The sequence below is a fragment of the Heterocephalus glaber genome, unplaced genomic scaffold (genome assembly GCF_053883595.1).
Source record: "Heterocephalus glaber isolate CG9 unplaced genomic scaffold, H.glaber_assembly_v1.0 deba00001442, whole genome shotgun sequence".
NCBI classification, from domain to species: domain Eukaryota; kingdom Metazoa; phylum Chordata; class Mammalia; order Rodentia; family Bathyergidae; genus Heterocephalus; species Heterocephalus glaber.
The window spans coordinates 56,593,418-56,610,915 of record NW_028258296.1 but is presented as its reverse complement, the minus strand read 5'-3'; the positions used below and the strand labels follow the sequence as shown (position 1 = coordinate 56,610,915).

Here is a 17,498-nt window from a genome sequence, read left to right as displayed (position 1 = left end):
GACATGTAAGGATGCCTTCTCTCTCCCTTTAACACTAAACCAGGAAAACAAACAAAACCCCCCAAACAAAAACAAGTCCAATAGACTTCAAAACCGTCCTACTGCCTGGGGAAAGCGCGCCATCCACACAAAGAAAAGGAGGGGGCTACTGGGATTCAAAATCGTTTCGCCGGGACGTACAATCTTATGGACCTATCGGAGTTAACTGCGCGCTTGGTCATAGCCAATAGGCACAGAGTTTCTAGTCCAGGTCCGCCCTGAAGGCTGATAGACACCTACCTAACCCAATGGAATAGTGTGACGATAAAGAATCAACCAATGTGTTCGGGAGGTGGGTGGAGAGTAGGCTAGGGGGTTGGCGGTGCCGTGTCATGGAGGCTCAGTCTCTGAGCAGCCATTGAAGGGGAAGGAACTGCGTGTGTGTGTGTGTGCGTGTGTGTGTGCGCGTGTGTGCGTGTGAGTGCGCGCGCGGGTCTGTGGACAAGGAGGTGGGGGCAGACGAGTTAAGAGTCCCAACTCCTTGGGCTCCATTTGCTGTTCTTTTCTTTCTCCCCCACACCTATCTGGTGGTATTTGGCGTTTATATTTGCGATTCTTTTCATTCATTTCCAAATTTTCAAAAATTTTAAGGTTAGGGTAGTGGGAACAGTAGGAAAGGAGAAAAGAGAGTAGTAGCAGAAGAGCAGGAGGAGGACATGGAGATGAAGAAGAGGATTAACCTGGAGTTAAGGAACAGAGCCCCGGAGGAGGTGAGATGACTCAGCCCCCTACCCCTTCCCCACTAGCCCTGTATTCTGAGGGTTGTATTTCTGGGGGGCCCTGATGGGTGTGTGGGGGAGGGCTAGCAAATTAATTCTCACCTAGAGTGGGGCTGGGAAAATGTGTAATTTCAAGTTTTAAATCATTAAGCTCATCTACTTAAAATGGCGAAGGGCTTAAGTTTCTAGGGGCGTTTTTGTGTGAGCGGGGGCTTCGCGCTCATGGAGTCGGGCGCCCCGGCCTCGTCGGGGGGGGGGGGGAAGCGCGCGGCGAGGGCGCTCGCGGCTCGGCTCAGCGCGGCGCGTCCTCCCGGGGCCGGCGGCGTGGGCGCGACCCTCGGTCCCCTCGCGCCTGCTGCAGCCCTCGCCGCCCGAGAAGTTAGTCCAACTTTTCTGCGCTTCTGCCAAGTCGGCGGTTTTCCCCGGGGGGTGGGTGCCCCCCACCTCGAGGCCCCGGGGCGTCCGGCTTCGCGCTGGGATGGGGTCGCCCGCCGAGTCCGCGCTGCCCGCCCCGGCGGCGCCCACTCCCCCGGGAAGCGGCTCGCGCCGCCCGGCCCAGCCGAATCTGGGTCAGCGACGCCTTCGGACCCGGCCGAGTCCCGAGACTCGTCGTGGTGCCCGAGGTGGGGAGGGGACGGAGGCGTAGTCCGCCCCAGCCCCCGCCGCCCGGGAACGCTATTTGGCTTGCGGCGCGCTCGAATTTTAGCCTTGGAGACGGTTTCCCCACACTGGGCCAATGGGTCGTAGCTGTTCAATATTTCCAAGGTGGGTTCGGCGAAACTAAAGGATGTGCTTGTGTCGCTGTAGCGGATTTAAAGAGGCCGGGTGGGGAGGGGCCACGTGAGGCGGGGTCGCCGTCAACTTCTCGGGGGTCAGGCGCTAGGCGTTTCCGCCGCCTCCACGCAGGCGGCCCCGGGGCCGAGGCTCTGGGGGGCGCGGGCTGGGCGGTGACCTCCGTTTTCCCTGGAGAGCCCCCGGCCCGTGAGGTGCCCGTCTGCGGGAGCAGCAGGTCACGGAGCACGGGAGTCGCAGAGGACAGCGGCAAGATCGTGCTCGTTTGCACCCTTGAAATAAGCCTTAGGACTGGGGTACAGGGGACACACACGCGCCTACATTTGTTTTTAAGTGGCCTGGTGTTCGGATGTACCAGAAAAGAGGATGGGCTTTCGCGAAGAGTGAGAACTCAGGATCTTTTTTGTACTTTTTTTGGGGGGGGTGGGGGGCAGGCCTGTTTCCCTGAAATTGACAGAGGCCGGGAGGAGGAAGGAGCGTTATCAGGGTCATCCCAGGAAAAAACTTGAACTTTTCTAGCGCTTATGTATTCTTAGGGCTTCGGCAGAAACGAAACAAAGAGTTTAAAAAGCTGTCTCAGAAGCCTACATTTAGGTTGGTTTTTTTATGTGTTGGGGGAGGGACTAGAATCCCCCCCCCCCGCTCCCCGTTCTTTTAAACCTAAGGAGGTATAGTAATTTTCTCACCAGTTTGGAGGATGGCAGGACGTTGTCTCTTAGAAGCCCCCCCACTACCACTTCTCCCCTGTGGTGTAATGATGGTTTTTTTTATGTTTGTATAGTTTTGGAAAACACTTAATTTTCTTCTTTGGACAAACTTGCAAGGTTTATTGTATTGTTCTAGAATCCAAATTAACAAACGAAGTCTCGGCAATATAGTGATTTGTACAAGGGGAAAAACTGGCTTTTTTTTGAGGGGGGAAACAGTCACGCTGTGTAGTTTTTAGACTGGGTTTGAACTCACTATGTAGCCCAGGCTGATCGTGAGCTTCCTGCCTCTGCCTCCTAAGTGCTGGATTACAGGTGTGTGCCACCATGCTCACCTGAACTGGTTTTCTGATACCCAGTGCAGGAGCCTTCTGACTAACTTCACACTTTGAGCAGCAAGACTTAAGCCACATACTAATTGTATTACCCAAGGTAAGTCATTCTTGCTTTTTGGACCTTGGTTGCCTCATTTTTTTTTTTTTTTTTTGGTACCGGTATCGACCTCGGGTCCTTAGCTTGCAAGGCAGGCGGTGGAACCACTGAGCTAAATCCCCGGCCCTGTTGCCTCATTTATAAAAAGAAGATCATGATACCAACTTTGCTCACTGAAATAATTACATCACAGTCATACTCAAGGAGAGAAGGTGGCATTCATTGTTGGTAATTTTTAGCCCTTAAATAAATATATTTTGGCATTAGTGATAGAGAGCTAGACTCTCCTGCCTTCTCCTTAAGATTAAGCCCGCTCGGGCAACCACCTGTAAATTGACTACAGCTCTTGCCCAGTAAAGAATCCCTCCTCCTTCGTGGGAAAAAGTCCACAAAAATGCCACCAGGGTGTCAGGGAGAAATAACGTTTGTCAAGGATGTATTGTTCTGGTGATAGTTTGGCCCCAGATAGTGCCCGAAAGCTGGGCTGGCCCAGAAGTAGCTTCTGACATTTCTGCATAAAGGGTAACAAGGCTTTTTTGAGTTGTGATGACATTTATCAACCAAAGATAAGGAGGTTTAAACTGAAAGAGTGATAAAAACATTTCTTCTCCTTCCTCTCTTTTACGGTAGCTCACTTGAATCTTCCCAGTTATGCAGGTGTGCCCTGCCTGTGTAAATCTGCGCTCCCGGGTTGAGGGGCCTCCTCCTCAGGGTCAGAAACATTTCCCATGGGACCTTTGAGAAAGTTGTGTGTTTTATGCCTCAGTGATTTGAAGCAGGCATTGAACTGTCAGTACAATTTTGAAAAATTGCTCTTGTTTATAGTGACAGGTAGGTGTGTATCAGTTTTGGGGGAGGATGAAAGGATTTAGGTGAAGGTTTGTTTCCTGAGATGTGGTCTTGCTATGTTGCCCAGCCTGGCCTGGAACTCCAGGGCCCAAATGACCCCCAGTTTTCCGGTCTCAGCCTTTGGAGTAGCTGGGACTGCAGACAACAGTAGCCACCGTGGAAAGCTTTGGGGATTGGTATTTTTTTTTTTAAACATTCATGCCTTTCCATAGTGTCAAGACCAAGGTCTATAACTAAACAGATTGTGAAGTAATCATTAATGTGTTCTCTCTTACAGGTGACAGAATTAGTCCTTGATAATTGCCTGTGTGTCAATGGGGAAATTGAGGGCCTGAATGACACTTTTAAAGAACTAGAATTTCTGAGTATGGCTAACGTGGCATTAAGTTCACTGGCCCAGCTTCCCAGCCTCAATAAACTTCGGAAGGTTAGTGTGGATTAACATGTGAGCATCATGGTTTGAGAGCCATGGGCTGTTGTCTAGTTCTTGGCTAGATGAAAGGACTATTTTGTCTGTTAATTAGAAATTTTAAAGTTTCTAGAGATAGGAGAGAGGGTTATACAGGATTTTGGAATCAGCTCTAATCTTGCATTTAGCAATTTAAATTTATTGTTGGAATTGCTTTTGGTACAAATTTGGATTTAACATCTATCAAATATTTTTCTCTGAATAAAAATTTAAATGTAAAACAGTAGGAACCAAAACTGAATCAGGAGCACATTATATAGGGATTCTAATTATTATTTGACAGATACAGATGGGAATCTGGAAGTTATGATTTGTAGTCTCGGTCTTAGTGATGACCTCTTGAATGACTATTTTTTCTTCAAATTGGTACTCTTAAAGTCCTGCATTTACCCTAAAGCTTCATGGCTCTCTGCTTTCTGCCCATGCTGGATACATAGTTGGAGCTCAGTGACAATGCAATTTCTGGAGGATTGGAAGTGTTGGCGCAGAAGTGTCCCAACCTTACCTACCTCAATCTGAGTGGAAACAAAATCAAAGATTTGAGCACAGTAGAAGCTCTGGTAAGTGGACAAGTTTGGTCTCTGGGCTGTTTTTAAACTTTAACTTTCTGAGATTTATTTGTGTTTTATATTGTGAATTTCTACTTCACTCTACAAAAACAAAAAATAAAGTTCCTATTCCTGTGGAGTTTACACGCCAGGGGCTAATTAAAAGAGTTGGGTATGCTTGGTAGAATGATCCTGTTACAAAATTGTAAAAATTCCAAAATTCTCTCGATTTCAAATATATTTTCTGGATCATGAATTAGAAAGAACACGGTATTTAACATCTTGACTGTAAATTTTCACTTTTCTAGCAAAATCTTAAAAATCTAAAAAGTCTGGATTTGTTTAACTGTGAGATCACAAACCTGGAAGATTACAGAGAAAGTATTTTTGAACTGCTGCAGCAAATCACGTACTTAGATGGATATGATCAGGAAGATAATGAAGCCCCAGACTCTGAAGAGGATGATGATGAAGGTGATCATTCTTAGTACTCACAGATGTGTCATAATTATAGCCTCCACTGTAGCCATCAAATTACATTGGGCCTGGAGATTAGGATGTGAAAGAAAAAACATACAGAATACTAGTAAGACAAAAAAACATAAAAACGCATGGTTCTAGCCTAATTCTTTTAGATTTCTAATAGTTGCAGAGAACGTAATGATTTTTATAATATGATGCTTCATGAGAAACTTGTATGGCTACCACCCAGTAATAGCAGTAGCTTCCTAAATAGTACTTTTTTTTTTTTTTTAATTAAAAGAACCATTCATTATTGTAACAGCCCATTGATGAATGGGTTAAAAAATGTGATAGAAAGGACCTGAGTTCAATCCCCGGTACCACAAAAAAAAAAAAATGTGATAGATACATCCATAAAATGTAACATATCTGGCCATGTAAAAGTGAGTGAAGTACTGCTACATGTTACATGAGTGAATGTTGAAAACATTTTAATTGAAAGAAGCCCACAAAGGGGCTACCTATTGTTTGTCTTCATTTATAGGCAAAACTCAGATTTGGCCCATCCACAGAGCTAGAAAGTGGTTGCTAGGGTCCGGGGGAAGAGTGGAAGAGGGTGGAGAGCAGTCCCTAGTGGGTATGGGGTTTGCTTTTGAAGTGATGAAAAGTGTGGTAGAAGTAGATATTGCATGTGCATTTCTAGGTAAATGGAAGAGTAACTGATGAGCGGACAGGATAGCTGTTGTAAGTAACAGAACATTGCTTATTACTGTGTAAAAAATTTTTCACTGTTAAACTTGATGGAGAAACAATGGTGTAAAAGGTTGGAATGATGGCTTTCAAGTGTCCACAAAGTAAAACTCAACTTTCTGATGAAAATGTATACATTGAAAGGTAAATATCAGTATAAGAAACTATACTTCTTAAGTAATATCACTTTTATAAAACTGAAGTCTTAAAAAAAAGTCACCTGAGGTAGTTTTCACACATTGACATAAAAATTTCCAGTGATTCAGCAAGGACAGAAAGGGTCAGCCTGCTAGCCAGGCCCATATGCCAAGCCATTTGTTCATCTTTTAAATTTTAAAAGATGGAGATGAAGATGATGAAGATGAGGCTGGTCTCCCTGAAGGGTATGAAGAGGAAGAGGAGGAAGATGAGGATGAAGATGAGGAGGAAGATGAAGCAGGCTCAGAACTGGGAGAGGGAGAAGAAGAAGTGGGCCTCTCATACTTAATGAAAGAAGAAATTCAGGTGAATCCATGCTTTGTATTTGCCCTGAAAATTATTTAGGCATAGGGTTAAATACTATAAAAAGTGAGTTGTGTAGAAATCTGAGAGTTGCTTCCTAACTTGTGAGTGTGCATGTATCTGTTGACCTGTATTTCCCAGTGTCTCCTGCCCTAGATTATGGCCAAGGAATCATAGATACTTGTTGATTTTGCTTCTCCATTATGTTTCCAATCCACTCTATTCTCAGTGGCATGGTGTGGTGGAAATCTTTTACAAAGGTTTCCAAGCATCCGTTTCTGCATTTATAAAGGAACGATTATATCAACTTCATAGGATTGTTTTAAGGATTTTTTTTTTTGAGATAGAGTCTTGCTTTGTAGTACAGGCTGGCCTTGATCTCACTGTGAACCCCATGCTGGCCTCAGACTTAGCTATCCTCTTGCCTTGCTGCCCTGGAGCTGGGATTACAGGTGTGTGCCATCACCCCTGCCTCCTGTTGTAAGGATTTAGCATGATAATATATTTAAAATATCTAGTCCCTGGCACATTGAAGGCACTCAAGAAAACTAATTTCTTCCTTCCAGTTATCTCTTGCTTTCTACTCCTGTTGTAGCTTTCTAAATGGTCTCTGCACACAGAATCCCCACTTAGGAACACCCTCCGTGTCTGCCTGGTAGTCTAATGCAAATGCCTTTAGCAGTCCAGTTCCATCTGAGTAGACAGTGCTCTTCATTTTTTCTTTTTAGCCCCCGCTTCCTTCTATAGCTGTATCTCCCTTCAGACCAAATTAAATTGTCATGCTGGAGTATTACTTGACTTTGTGTCTGTGTTTATGCTGTTCGCCCCGTCTGAAATGACTCTCTACTTATGCTTCTTGAACTTTGTTTTTGTTTGTCCTGAGGTGAACATATATATAGTGAAGCTTGTAAAGTGAATTAATTTATATACAACTCCATCAGATTTTACATTTGTATATATTTGTGCAGATACCCCCCAAATCATGTCTTGTGAACTCTTATCCTTCACCTCAGCTCTGGAGTTCATTATTGAAACTTTCTGTCGTTTTTCTTGGGCAGTCACTCCTTCCCCTGTTCCCTTTAAACCCAGACTTCTATTGCTGGTAGACACTGTTGTAAAAACTTAACAACATGGCCACTTTCTGTGAGGCGGTGAGTTCTGGGGGTGGGTGTGTTCATCTTTGTATCCAAGCCTCGTACATTGACTGCACCAAGGGTAGGTGCTCTTTGGTCCTATGAGTTGAGAGAAGTTACTTTAAATTGAGATTTATTTTCGTAATTCTTTTTAATTTATTTTGAAACAGGGTCTCACTATATAATTCAGGCTGGCCTTGCATTCACTATGTAGCACAAGCTGGCCTTGAACTCATGGCAATCCTGTGTCAGCCTCCCTAGTGCTGGGATTATAGGCATGCGCCACCACTCCTGGCCTCATAATTCATAATTTAAAATAACTTTTTTTTTGAGACAGGATCTCACTAGGGAGTTCTGGCTGCCCTTGAACTCATTAATTAGCTCAGTCTGGCCTCAAACTCATGGCGATCCTCCTGCCTTAGCCTCTCAAGTGCTGGGGTTACAGGCGTGTGCCACAACACCTGGCCTTAAAATAACTATTATTAAAAACATCTCTTAGGGATGTGTTGTAGCTCAGTGGTAGAGTCTGTTTAGTAGGTAGGAGTCCCTGGGTTCAATCCCTAGCACTGTGAAAAAGCAAACAAAAAATTCCCAAACCTCAGTTAAGCTAGGTATTGTTAGTATTATTTATTTTCCTAATTGCTTTTACCCTGGTTAGGTAGATATCATCTGATCAATAATACTTTTCCCCATACTATTTTAATATAAGATAATGTGGAAGAACAAGGACTTATACTTGTTTAGGGCCTTAGTGACTTAGGAACTGTATAACAGTGAAGAACAGAACTTTAAGTATTTTAACTGTACAGAGAGCCTGTTCAGTTTATATCCGTGTACAACTTGTTTCTCCCCCAAGATTTTATTCATTTGGCAAAATACGTGTCTTGTATTATTTTATTTTTCGCCTTTCATTTTCTCTGCCAATAATTCCTCCTTAAGTAATTTAAAAATTACTTTTAACTGCAAATGTTTAGATTTATCATTCTATTGAGTACTGGGAAATACTAACCAAGAAGGACATTACCAAGTGCGGAGGAAAAATCTCTGGTAATACAGACAACATGCAGTCAGTATAGGGACAGCAGGGCCAGAAAGAGTTTTCATTCATGAGATAATTTGGATGTTTCAAATGAAGTCCTGTTTTTAGAAGCTAAGTGCTAGGGGAAGCTTCAGAGACTACGGAGATTTAAAAAGAAATTAGAAGGAAATAGCATTTTTGATTAGCTGTTTTCCGGGGTCTTTTTATTCCTATTTCAACTTCTTTTCAAAGTGAAAGATGTATAGAGGACTGTGGCTGGACATGATGGCTCATGCTTATAATCCCAGCTACTTGGGAGGCTGAAGCAGGAGGATCCATCACAAGCTCAAGGCAGCTTGGGTAATTTAGTGAGACCCTGTCTCAAAGTGAAAAAAGGCTGGGATGTAGCCCGGTGAGAGAGCTTCTGGCATGGGCTCAATCCCCATTACTGCAAGGAAAAAATAACTTCATGTCTGTGCAATATAAGTCATTAAAAATGGAGTTGAGGGTTTTAGGAAAATTGGGAATTATGATGCCCTTTGTACTACTCATACCAAATGAGGGAACATTCGGTCTCTAGTGAGCAAATTTCTGGCAAAAGCTGAGTTTTTATTGAGGGATATTATCTAAAAGATGATTTTAAATAAATCATGAACCAATCAAATCATATTTTGTTTAAAACAAAATTAAAAGAAATAATCAGTTTTTTAGACTTGGGCTTTTCTAAATATCTCTTCCTGGGGCTGGGGATTTAGCTCAGTGTTTCTACTGTCTACCTCACAAGTGCAAGGTCCTGACTTTGATCCCTGGTACCAAAAAAAATAACATCGAAATATCTCTTCCTGAGTGTGGTATGGTGGTACATGCCTGTAATGCCAGCTACTCAGGAGGCTGAAGCAGGAAGATCCTAAGCATGAGACTAGCCTGGACAGCAATGAGTTTCTTTCTTTCTTTCTTTTTTTTTTGGGGGGGCGGGTACCAGGCATCGAACTCGGGTCCTTGTGCTTGTGAGGCAGGCGACAGCACCACCAGGCTAAATCCCTGGCCCAGTGAGTTTCTTTCTAAAAAATAAAAAGGCCTGGGCCAGGGATTTAGCTCGGTGGTGCTGTCGCCTGCCTCGTAAGTGCAAGGTCCTGAGTTCAATCCCTGGTACCAAAATAAATAAATTTTAAAAAAAGGCCTGGGGATTTTGCTCAGTGGTACAACACCCATCTAGCATACAGATGGCCCTTGTTTCAGTCCTCACTAGCACATGTTCATGCGGGCAGATACACACCTCTTCCCCCTTTCTTTCCTCTTTCCTCACCCCTTCACTCCTCTTCCTTTGTTTCTTTTTCTTCAGTTGAAAGCAACAGATTTTTCTGGTTTGTATTGTCTTTTTTGTGCTATTTGCTATATTGTTTATTTCTTCTGTTCATGTAGCTTACTGGTACCCTGGTATGGATATGCTTTAATAATGTTTCAATTGACTGATAAGAATGACTTCTGATAAAAGAATCATACATTTTAGTTTCTCAGGGTTTCTAGCTAAGTGCTGGGAAATTGGGTTCTGTTTAATATTTCTAGAAACAAATGAAGTATAGATATTGTGAAAAGGGAGAATTGTCCAAGTGTTCTTGAACGGTGGTTCTTGGCGTTTAGAGATTATTTTTGTTTTTTGGTTTTTTGCTGCTACTAGGGATTGAACCAGGACCCAGGGACCCTTTTCCACTGAGCTATGCCCTCAAACACCCTCAGCCTTTGTTAAAAAGTTTTTGGAGAGGGTCTGTGAGCATGGTGCGCTGCGCTGATTACTGGGGCACACCTGTAATCCTAGCACTCTGGTAGGCTGAGGTAGAAGAATCAGAAGTTCGAGTCCAGCCTGGGCAATTTGGCAGCTTGGTGAGACCGTGTCTCAAAATAAAAAAATTAAAAAGTGCTGAGGATGTAGCCTAATACAAAGGCCTTGGGTTCAGTACTCAGTCCCACAAAAAAGGAGGCTAGGTATGGTCTTGCCAAGTTGCCCAGGCTGGCCTTGAACTTGCGGTCTTCCTGCCTCAGCCTCCAAGTAGCTGGGTTTATAGGCAAGCATCACTGCACCCAGCAGGTTTAAGTGCTCTTGAGGAACAGTAAACTTCTGTGGTATTGGAGGGGAGACCCTAGACTGGTTTAGTTTTTCAAGCATATCCTGTAAGTAGCACCTCATCCATGTGGAACTCAGCCGTTTGTAACATGGCCAACAACAAGGCAGGCAGCGTGGAAGGCTGCGAGCAGCCTAGCCCTAAGTGACAGCGGTCCTGTCCCTGGGAGGAGACTGTTCACATTGAGCCAGTGTGCTCTTTGTATTCACTTCTTTGATGACTTGTTGATTTCTGCTTTCTTTTATTTATTTATTTTTTTGGGGGGTTATTGGGGATCGAACTCGGGACCTTGTGCTTTCAAAGCAGGCGGCGGAACCACTGAGCTAAATCCCCGGCCAGATTTCTGCTTTCTTTTTTTATTATTATTATTTTTATTTTTTTTGATTTCTGCTTTCTTGGTAGAATAAATTTGGAATTGTAACTGACTGTAAAAGAAAGACATAAAAACTAGGAAGAGACAACTCAAAAAAAAAACCCCCACCCTACAGATTTATTTATTTATTTATGTATGTATGTATGTATGTATGTATGTATTTTTTGAGACAGGGTCTCACTTTGGTAGTGCAGGCTGGCCCTAAACTCACTATGTAGCCCAGGCTGGCCTTGAACTCGAGGCAATCCTCCTGCCTCTGCCTCCCGAGTGCTGGGATCACAGGCATGCGCCACCATGCCTGGTACCCTACATATCTTGATAGGGTCTAAGAGAGTCAACCTATACTAATTGGTAGTGTTTCTGCACAGTAATTACTCCAAGAGGGTGATAGTGATGAAATGGTGGAAGAGATGCAGTGGGCCACGGTGATTTGTGTCACAGTTGGCCAGAGTAAATAAGAAAATGTTAGAATTGCTCATTTCACCAGAGTTGTAGTTTATCTTACTGTGATTTTTGTTGACATATGCTATTTTGATGTATAAATTTTTAGATGTAGAAGAAACTACTTGAGAGATCGTTGTAGACGAATATGGGTTGAATGTCTCCTATCTGAAGTACTTGGGACCCAGGATTATTTCCAATTTCTCATATTTTCAAAATTTGGAGCATTTACATAAATGTAATGAGATGGGATGGGACTCAAGACTAAACAGGAAATTTATTCATGTTTCATACATGTAGCCTGAAGGAATTTTTATACAATATTATTAGTGTGCTCACATTTTGACTGCAGCCCATAAAGTGAAGTTGAGTGTGGAATTTTCTGTTTGTGGTGGTGTGTTGATGTTCAGAAAGTTCAGATTTTGGATGTGGGATTTGAGAGTAAAAATGTTCAATCTGTACTCTGCTTTAATTGATTGGAAAACTTGGTTGTAGATAATTGACTTATTCAACACATATAACTACACTGGGGCCAGGATTCAGATCATTCCTAAAAAGGCCTGTATTCAGGTAGGCAAGAGTTATGATTGTCAGAACATAGAAAAACTAGTTTCTTTGCTCCTGTTGGGATGTACTAAATAGTGGGAAATCTTACGTCACAGTTTAGTCTTAAACTGAATATTTGAATTTCAAGGATGAAGAGGATGATGATGACTATGTTGAAGAAGGAGAAGAGGAGGAGGAAGAGGGTGAGTTACTAACCATAAATTTTAAAATTAAGCATACACATTTTTTTTTTTAAGTGTCGACATTTTCATGGACTACTAAGGATTGAATGTATAATGCAAATTATTACTGATCCTTTTGATTTTTTTTTTTTGTACTCGGGATCAAACTCTGGTCCTTGCGCTTGCACAGCAGGTGGCGAAACCACTGAGCTAAATCCCCGGCCCCCGATTTTGTTTTTTTAATCATAGAGGGCCTTGAAAGGTATAATTTTTTTTTTTTTTTTTTGGTACCGGGGATCAAACTCGGGTCCTTGCGCTTGTGCAGCAGGCAGCAGAATCACTGAGCTAAATCCCTGGCCCAAAAGGTATAATTTTTAAAAAATTAATTAATTTTTTTTTGGGAGTGTACCAGGGATTGAACTCAGGACCTTGTGCTGGCAAGGCAGGCGTCAGAACCACTGAGCTAAATCCCCAGCCCTCCGGCCCTATTTTTTTGAGACAGGATCTCTGGTTTAGGCTGGCTTTGAACTCACCATGTAGCCCAGGCTGGCCTCAAACTCAGAACAACCCTCCTGCCTCAGCCTCCTCAGTGCTGAGATTACAGGCATGTGCCACCACGCCTGGAGAAAGTTATAACATTTTTATTAAGAGTAATTTTCGGGGCATTCATTAATTCCATTAGAAAATAAACAGCTTATAACATGTATTTTATTTTATTTTTTCTGGGCTTTTTTTTTGAGACGGTGGTGCTCTGTGGTCCAGGGTGGCCTTGAATTCACTGAGATCCTCCTGCCTCGTCCTCTCCTTGAGTGCTGGGATTATAGATGTGAATCACCATGCCTGGCCTTTTTTTTTTTTTTTTGGCTTTTGAGACAGAGTCTCACTATGTAGCCCAGGCTGGTGCAAAGTTGATCTCACTACCTCAGGCGCACCTGCCCCCTGCAAGTTTGATCCCTGGTGCCAAAAAACCAGCCAAACAAACCAAAACAGGAATGAAGAGATCCTGGAATCTTGAGGTCATTTTACTGGTTTTTCAGTCTTTCTCATTTTGTAGAGGGTGAATATTCTATAGGAGAAGCACACTTAAACTCTGTATATTGCCTTTTTAGATTCGCTCTTTGGTATTCTTCATTTTCAAAATAATTTTAAAATTTCCTCAATTCTTTCGAGTGTGGTGGTGCATGCCTGTAATCCTGGCACTCAAAGGCTGAGGCAGGAGAATTGCCTCGAGTTGGAGTCTGAGGCCAGTGTGTACTACATTGTTAGACCCTGTCTCAAAAACAAAACAAAACAAAAAGAAATGTACTAAATCCCATGGGCAGCAAGCTTCTTGGTCTGTACTTCATGGTTTGGCCACAAGGGTGCGTAGCGGGCCGGCAAGGTTTATGGATTTCCATGACTGTTAGAGTCATTTCAGAGTGGAAATAGTCTATAATTTTCTTTTGCCATTAACTTTTTACTAAGATTCATAACTTTGTAAATTAACAAATACTCATTTGTTTTGTTAAGATTAAGTGTTTTACACTTTTCCTGTCCCTCTTTCAGAAGAAGAAGGTCTTAGGGGGGAGAAGAGGAAACGAGATGCTGATGACGAGGGAGAGGAGGAAGAGGACTAGGTCACTCTAAGGGCGCATTCCCTAGCGTTCCTGGGTGTGCAATCGAGTGGTCACATCTTTGTTCCTTCCTGTATGATAGCTGTTCCCTGCAGAAGATAATGTGCAACTTTTTATAGGAAAATTGTGGTTTTACTATTTTTGCCTTATCATTCCAATTAAGATTTACTAGTCTGTTAAAGATCAGATTGTATGTAGAGAAAAATTTTCATTGCTCCCCACCATCGTGAAATTCTCTAGCAATTTATTTAGAATCTTAATTTTTCTAATTCAAGCACACTGTATTAGTCATTTTTAGCCCATAATTAAACATCACTTTTACACAGGTGTAGTTTGGTGCATTTCATTCATAAGGTTTTAAAGTTATTTATAAATTAACTGAAATTACAGTCAGCTATAATATGAAATGACAAAAGTCTCTTGAATGATAAGTTCATTATTTTTTTTAGAAGTGATGCAGAGACCTTTGGTTTGAAGGCAGTGACTTACCGGCTAAGGGTATTTGGATGCTTGTTACACGAGTTAAGCTGGAAAGCAGATGCAGGATAATACAGGTTCTATTCAGCAGTGTATTTCGTGGATATTTTGGGGGGTGCTATTCAGAAATTAATGTAGTTCATGGATTTTGTGGTGACTGATAAGATGTTACTTTTTAAGGAAAAATTGCTTATACTAAGTCTGAGGCATGCAGTGAGCCCTTTCCTGAGATGCCAGCGGTTGTTTGTTTTGTTTTAGGTTCATGTTCTTTCTCCTCTTAGCAACTTCTGTGGTCTCCTTCCCTTCTTGTTTCACTCATCTTTCTGTCCCAGCAGAAGGTTGGGCAACTTGTGGATTCCCAGAAAACCTTTAGTCTCATACCTCAGTCACCTTTTCAGACCTGTCCAGTTTTAAATAAGTGAGGAAGAAATTGAGTATTTTTTGAGATCTGAATATTGTTGATAGTTTTATTCAACAGATTCTACTTACTGTAAATGTTTCTGGGTTGACAACATGGGAGACCATTATTAGGATGAAGAAAGGAGAAACAAGCGAGGCCTTTGGAAGTAGTATTAATGTTTCTCAAAAATCTAGGGCCAGGGATTTAGCTCAGTGGTTTTGTCACCTGCTGCACAAGCACAAGGACCTGAGTTCCATTCCCGGTACCAAAAAAAAAAAATCTGAACCATTGCCTATTGATAATTAAATTTAAATTGGCTTCCCAAAGGATTTGGATACTAACCCTGTGAAGTATTTATAGTTTTTCTCAGTAGAACTTTAATTATTCTTCCTGTAGTTTTAACGCTTTACCAGATATAACATTTTTGGAGTATGGTAGGTAGTTGAAAAAGTTTTTGAAACTAAATATTAAGGGTTATTTTCAAGCTGATGTTCATTACAAATAGAACAATATTTGAGATAAGTATGAGTGTGTGTTTATATGGCTACTAAACAGACCCTGACGGGACAAGTCCCTCTCCCTTTTTGTCAAGGAGCCACCATGTCCAAGGCATTGGCCGTCTGAAATTTTTTCTCTTTGTTTTGAATATTTGTAAGTTTTAAAAAAGTGTCAGCAAATTGAAGTTATGCTTCTCTACTGGGACACATTCAAACCAGTATGGTATTGCTGCTCCTTTTTTAGTTTAAAATGGAGGACTTGGCATTTTTTTTTTTTTGTACCGGGGATTGAACTCGGGTCCTTGCGGTTGCACACCAGGTGGCGAAACCACTGAGCTAAATCCCCGGCCAACTTGGCGTTTTTAAAGTAAAAATTATGAAGTTATTTGTGGAGAAACAAAAAGTTACACAACTGGCTGAAAACACTGGGGATAAATTTATCAGGGGCCAGAATCTCCTAACATTTTTCCCCTAATTTAACAATTGGAATGCCCTGTTTAGTCCCTAAGGTTTCTCACTGGATACTATGCCATCTTAGAAGATACGTATTTTTAAAATTAAATCTATATATTGACTTAATCAATCATTTTATTGTGCAATCATAATTAGAGTTCTTTGGTTTGAAAACGGCATGTAGAGCCTCCAGATAAATTTTAAGACTTATGGGCCAGGGATTTAGCTCAGTGGTTCTGGCACCAGCCTCACAAGCGTATGGTCCCAAGTTCAATCCCTGGTACCAAAAAAAACCCCACAAAAACTTTTAAGACTTATGTAGCTTTGTGGGTGGTATTTTCATGCAAATAAGTAAGGGTGGGTTTTATATTTTGTAGAAGTTTTGGGTCCTATTTTAATGCTCTTTGTATGGCAGTATGTATATAATGTGTTAAATTCCTCAAGAACCTCTCTTTAAAACTTTGAAGTTAATACTTTTGTGCAACTGTGTTTTGAATAAAGCCATGACAGTGTTAAAAACAAATTTTAAAAATGCAGTACTCCTGATCATTCTTTTATTGTTTCTGATTATTCCCAGTTTTTTCTGTGACTGCTGTAACTTAAAGTTTTTGAAACTGAATTGCTTCAAATAAATTGAAGATTTGTTATAATGATTAGTTTCAGTGTATGACATTCACTTTTTTGGTAATTTATAGTATATAATGTTTACCTTCAGAATCTTTTGATAATATACAAATATACATAATTCTTGTTTATCTTGAAACAGTAGTGTTTTTTGTTTTTTGTGTTTTTTTTGGTCCTCTTTTTTTATTTTCTCTGATAAATGATTTTTAAAATGTTATTTTGAGCCAGGCATGGTGGTGCATGCCTGTAATCCCAGCACTCGGGAGGCTGAGGTAGGGGGATTGTCACAAGGTCTGCCTGGGTTACATACTTCAATTCCAGCCTCAACTACATAGTGAGACTCTGTCTCAAAAAACAAAACAAACGAAAAAAACTCGGTTGTTTGGGCATGGAGGCCCATGCCTGTAATCCCAGCACTTGGGATTCCGAGGCAGGAGGATGGAGTTCTAGGCCAGCCTGGGCTACATAGTGAGTTCAAGGCCAGCCTGAATTACACAGTGAGACCCTGTCCTAAAAACACTCTGGATTACATATTGTAAAATAAGGGCACAAATACTATGCTTTTTTTTTTTTTTTTTTTGTATTGGAGACCAAACTCAAGACCTTGCGCTTGTGAGGCAGGCACGGTGCTACTGAGCTACATCTCTGGCCCACTGCTAAGTTTTTATGATTGCTTTATAGTTAAATATTGAAAATACATAGTGCTCTGCTTCCTGAGAGATGGAAAATACTGAAGTATTTTCAACTATAGATACTGTTTACTGAAATATGATTTTTGTTTGTTTTGTCTTTAAAAAAAAAGCCTTTTCCCTCTTGGTTAGGGGAATTCAGTGAGAGATTGTGATTCAGAACACTTAAGTAGTTTATTCCTTGTTCTGTGTTTTGGGAGGGCAGGGATTTGCATTTTACTTTAAAATTTTTATTAGTACATGCTTACAGTATATAATTAAATTCATTGTGGAGAGATGGTACATGTATGTAACACATCTTTAACCCTTATACCGCTTCCCCCCCCCCCCCGTTCCTCCCCTCCTGCCGCAATCTCTTGGTCCTCTTCCCTTTTGCAAAAGCTGCCTCTCTGTTTCCTATTACCTTTTTGTTTTTTCATTAAGTTTATTGGTACATATTAGGTATACAATATGATGACATTCATCATTGGGGATTTGTACCTGTACATGATGTATCTTGGTTCTTATTTTTCCCCCATTCCCCTGCCCTCCCTTCACCCCCTCCACCCTTCCCTGTTTACAAAGACTTTGTTTTCATTTTTTCCTTTTCTCATATTTTTTCTTTTCCCTTCTTTCCCCTACCCCTCCCACTTTCCCTACTCCTTTAGACCTTTTCTTATTTCAC

General features: G+C 41.6%; 1 protein-coding gene across 3 annotated transcripts; it reads left to right on the top strand.

Moving 5' to 3' along the window:
- The first annotated feature begins 332 nt into the window (after positions 1 to 332).
- Positions 333 to 16,174, top strand: Anp32e (acidic nuclear phosphoprotein 32 family member E). Of its 3 annotated transcripts, none has more exons than XM_004853953.4 (7): positions 333 to 749; positions 3,816 to 3,965; positions 4,445 to 4,567; positions 4,864 to 5,029; positions 6,108 to 6,271; positions 12,048 to 12,102; positions 13,627 to 16,174. In XM_004853953.4, the coding sequence occupies exons 1-7, from the start codon at positions 696 to 698 to the stop codon at positions 13,695 to 13,697; spliced, it is 783 nt and encodes a 260-aa protein (XP_004854010.1). In that variant the 5' UTR covers positions 333 to 695; the 3' UTR covers positions 13,698 to 16,174. The 3 variants fall into 3 exon arrangements, with proteins under 3 accessions (XP_004854010.1, XP_012931051.1, XP_012931049.1); XM_013075597.3 differs by lacking the exon at positions 333 to 749 and adding an exon at positions 1,400 to 1,523; XM_013075595.3 differs by lacking the exon at positions 333 to 749 and adding an exon at positions 2,532 to 2,689.
- Positions 16,175 to 17,498: the final 1,324 nt, after the last annotated feature.

Coding starts and splice junctions, on each gene's coding strand:
- Anp32e (XM_004853953.4), top strand. CDS start 696: ATGGAGATGAAGAAGAGGATTAACCTGGAGTTAAGGAACAGAGCCCCG. Junction 3,966..4,444: donor GCCTCAATAAACTTCGGAAG/GTTAGTGTGGAT, acceptor CTGGATACATAG/TTGGAGCTCAGTGACAATGC. Junction 5,030..6,107: donor TGAAGAGGATGATGATGAAG/GTGATCATTCTT, acceptor AAATTTTAAAAG/ATGGAGATGAAGATGATGAA.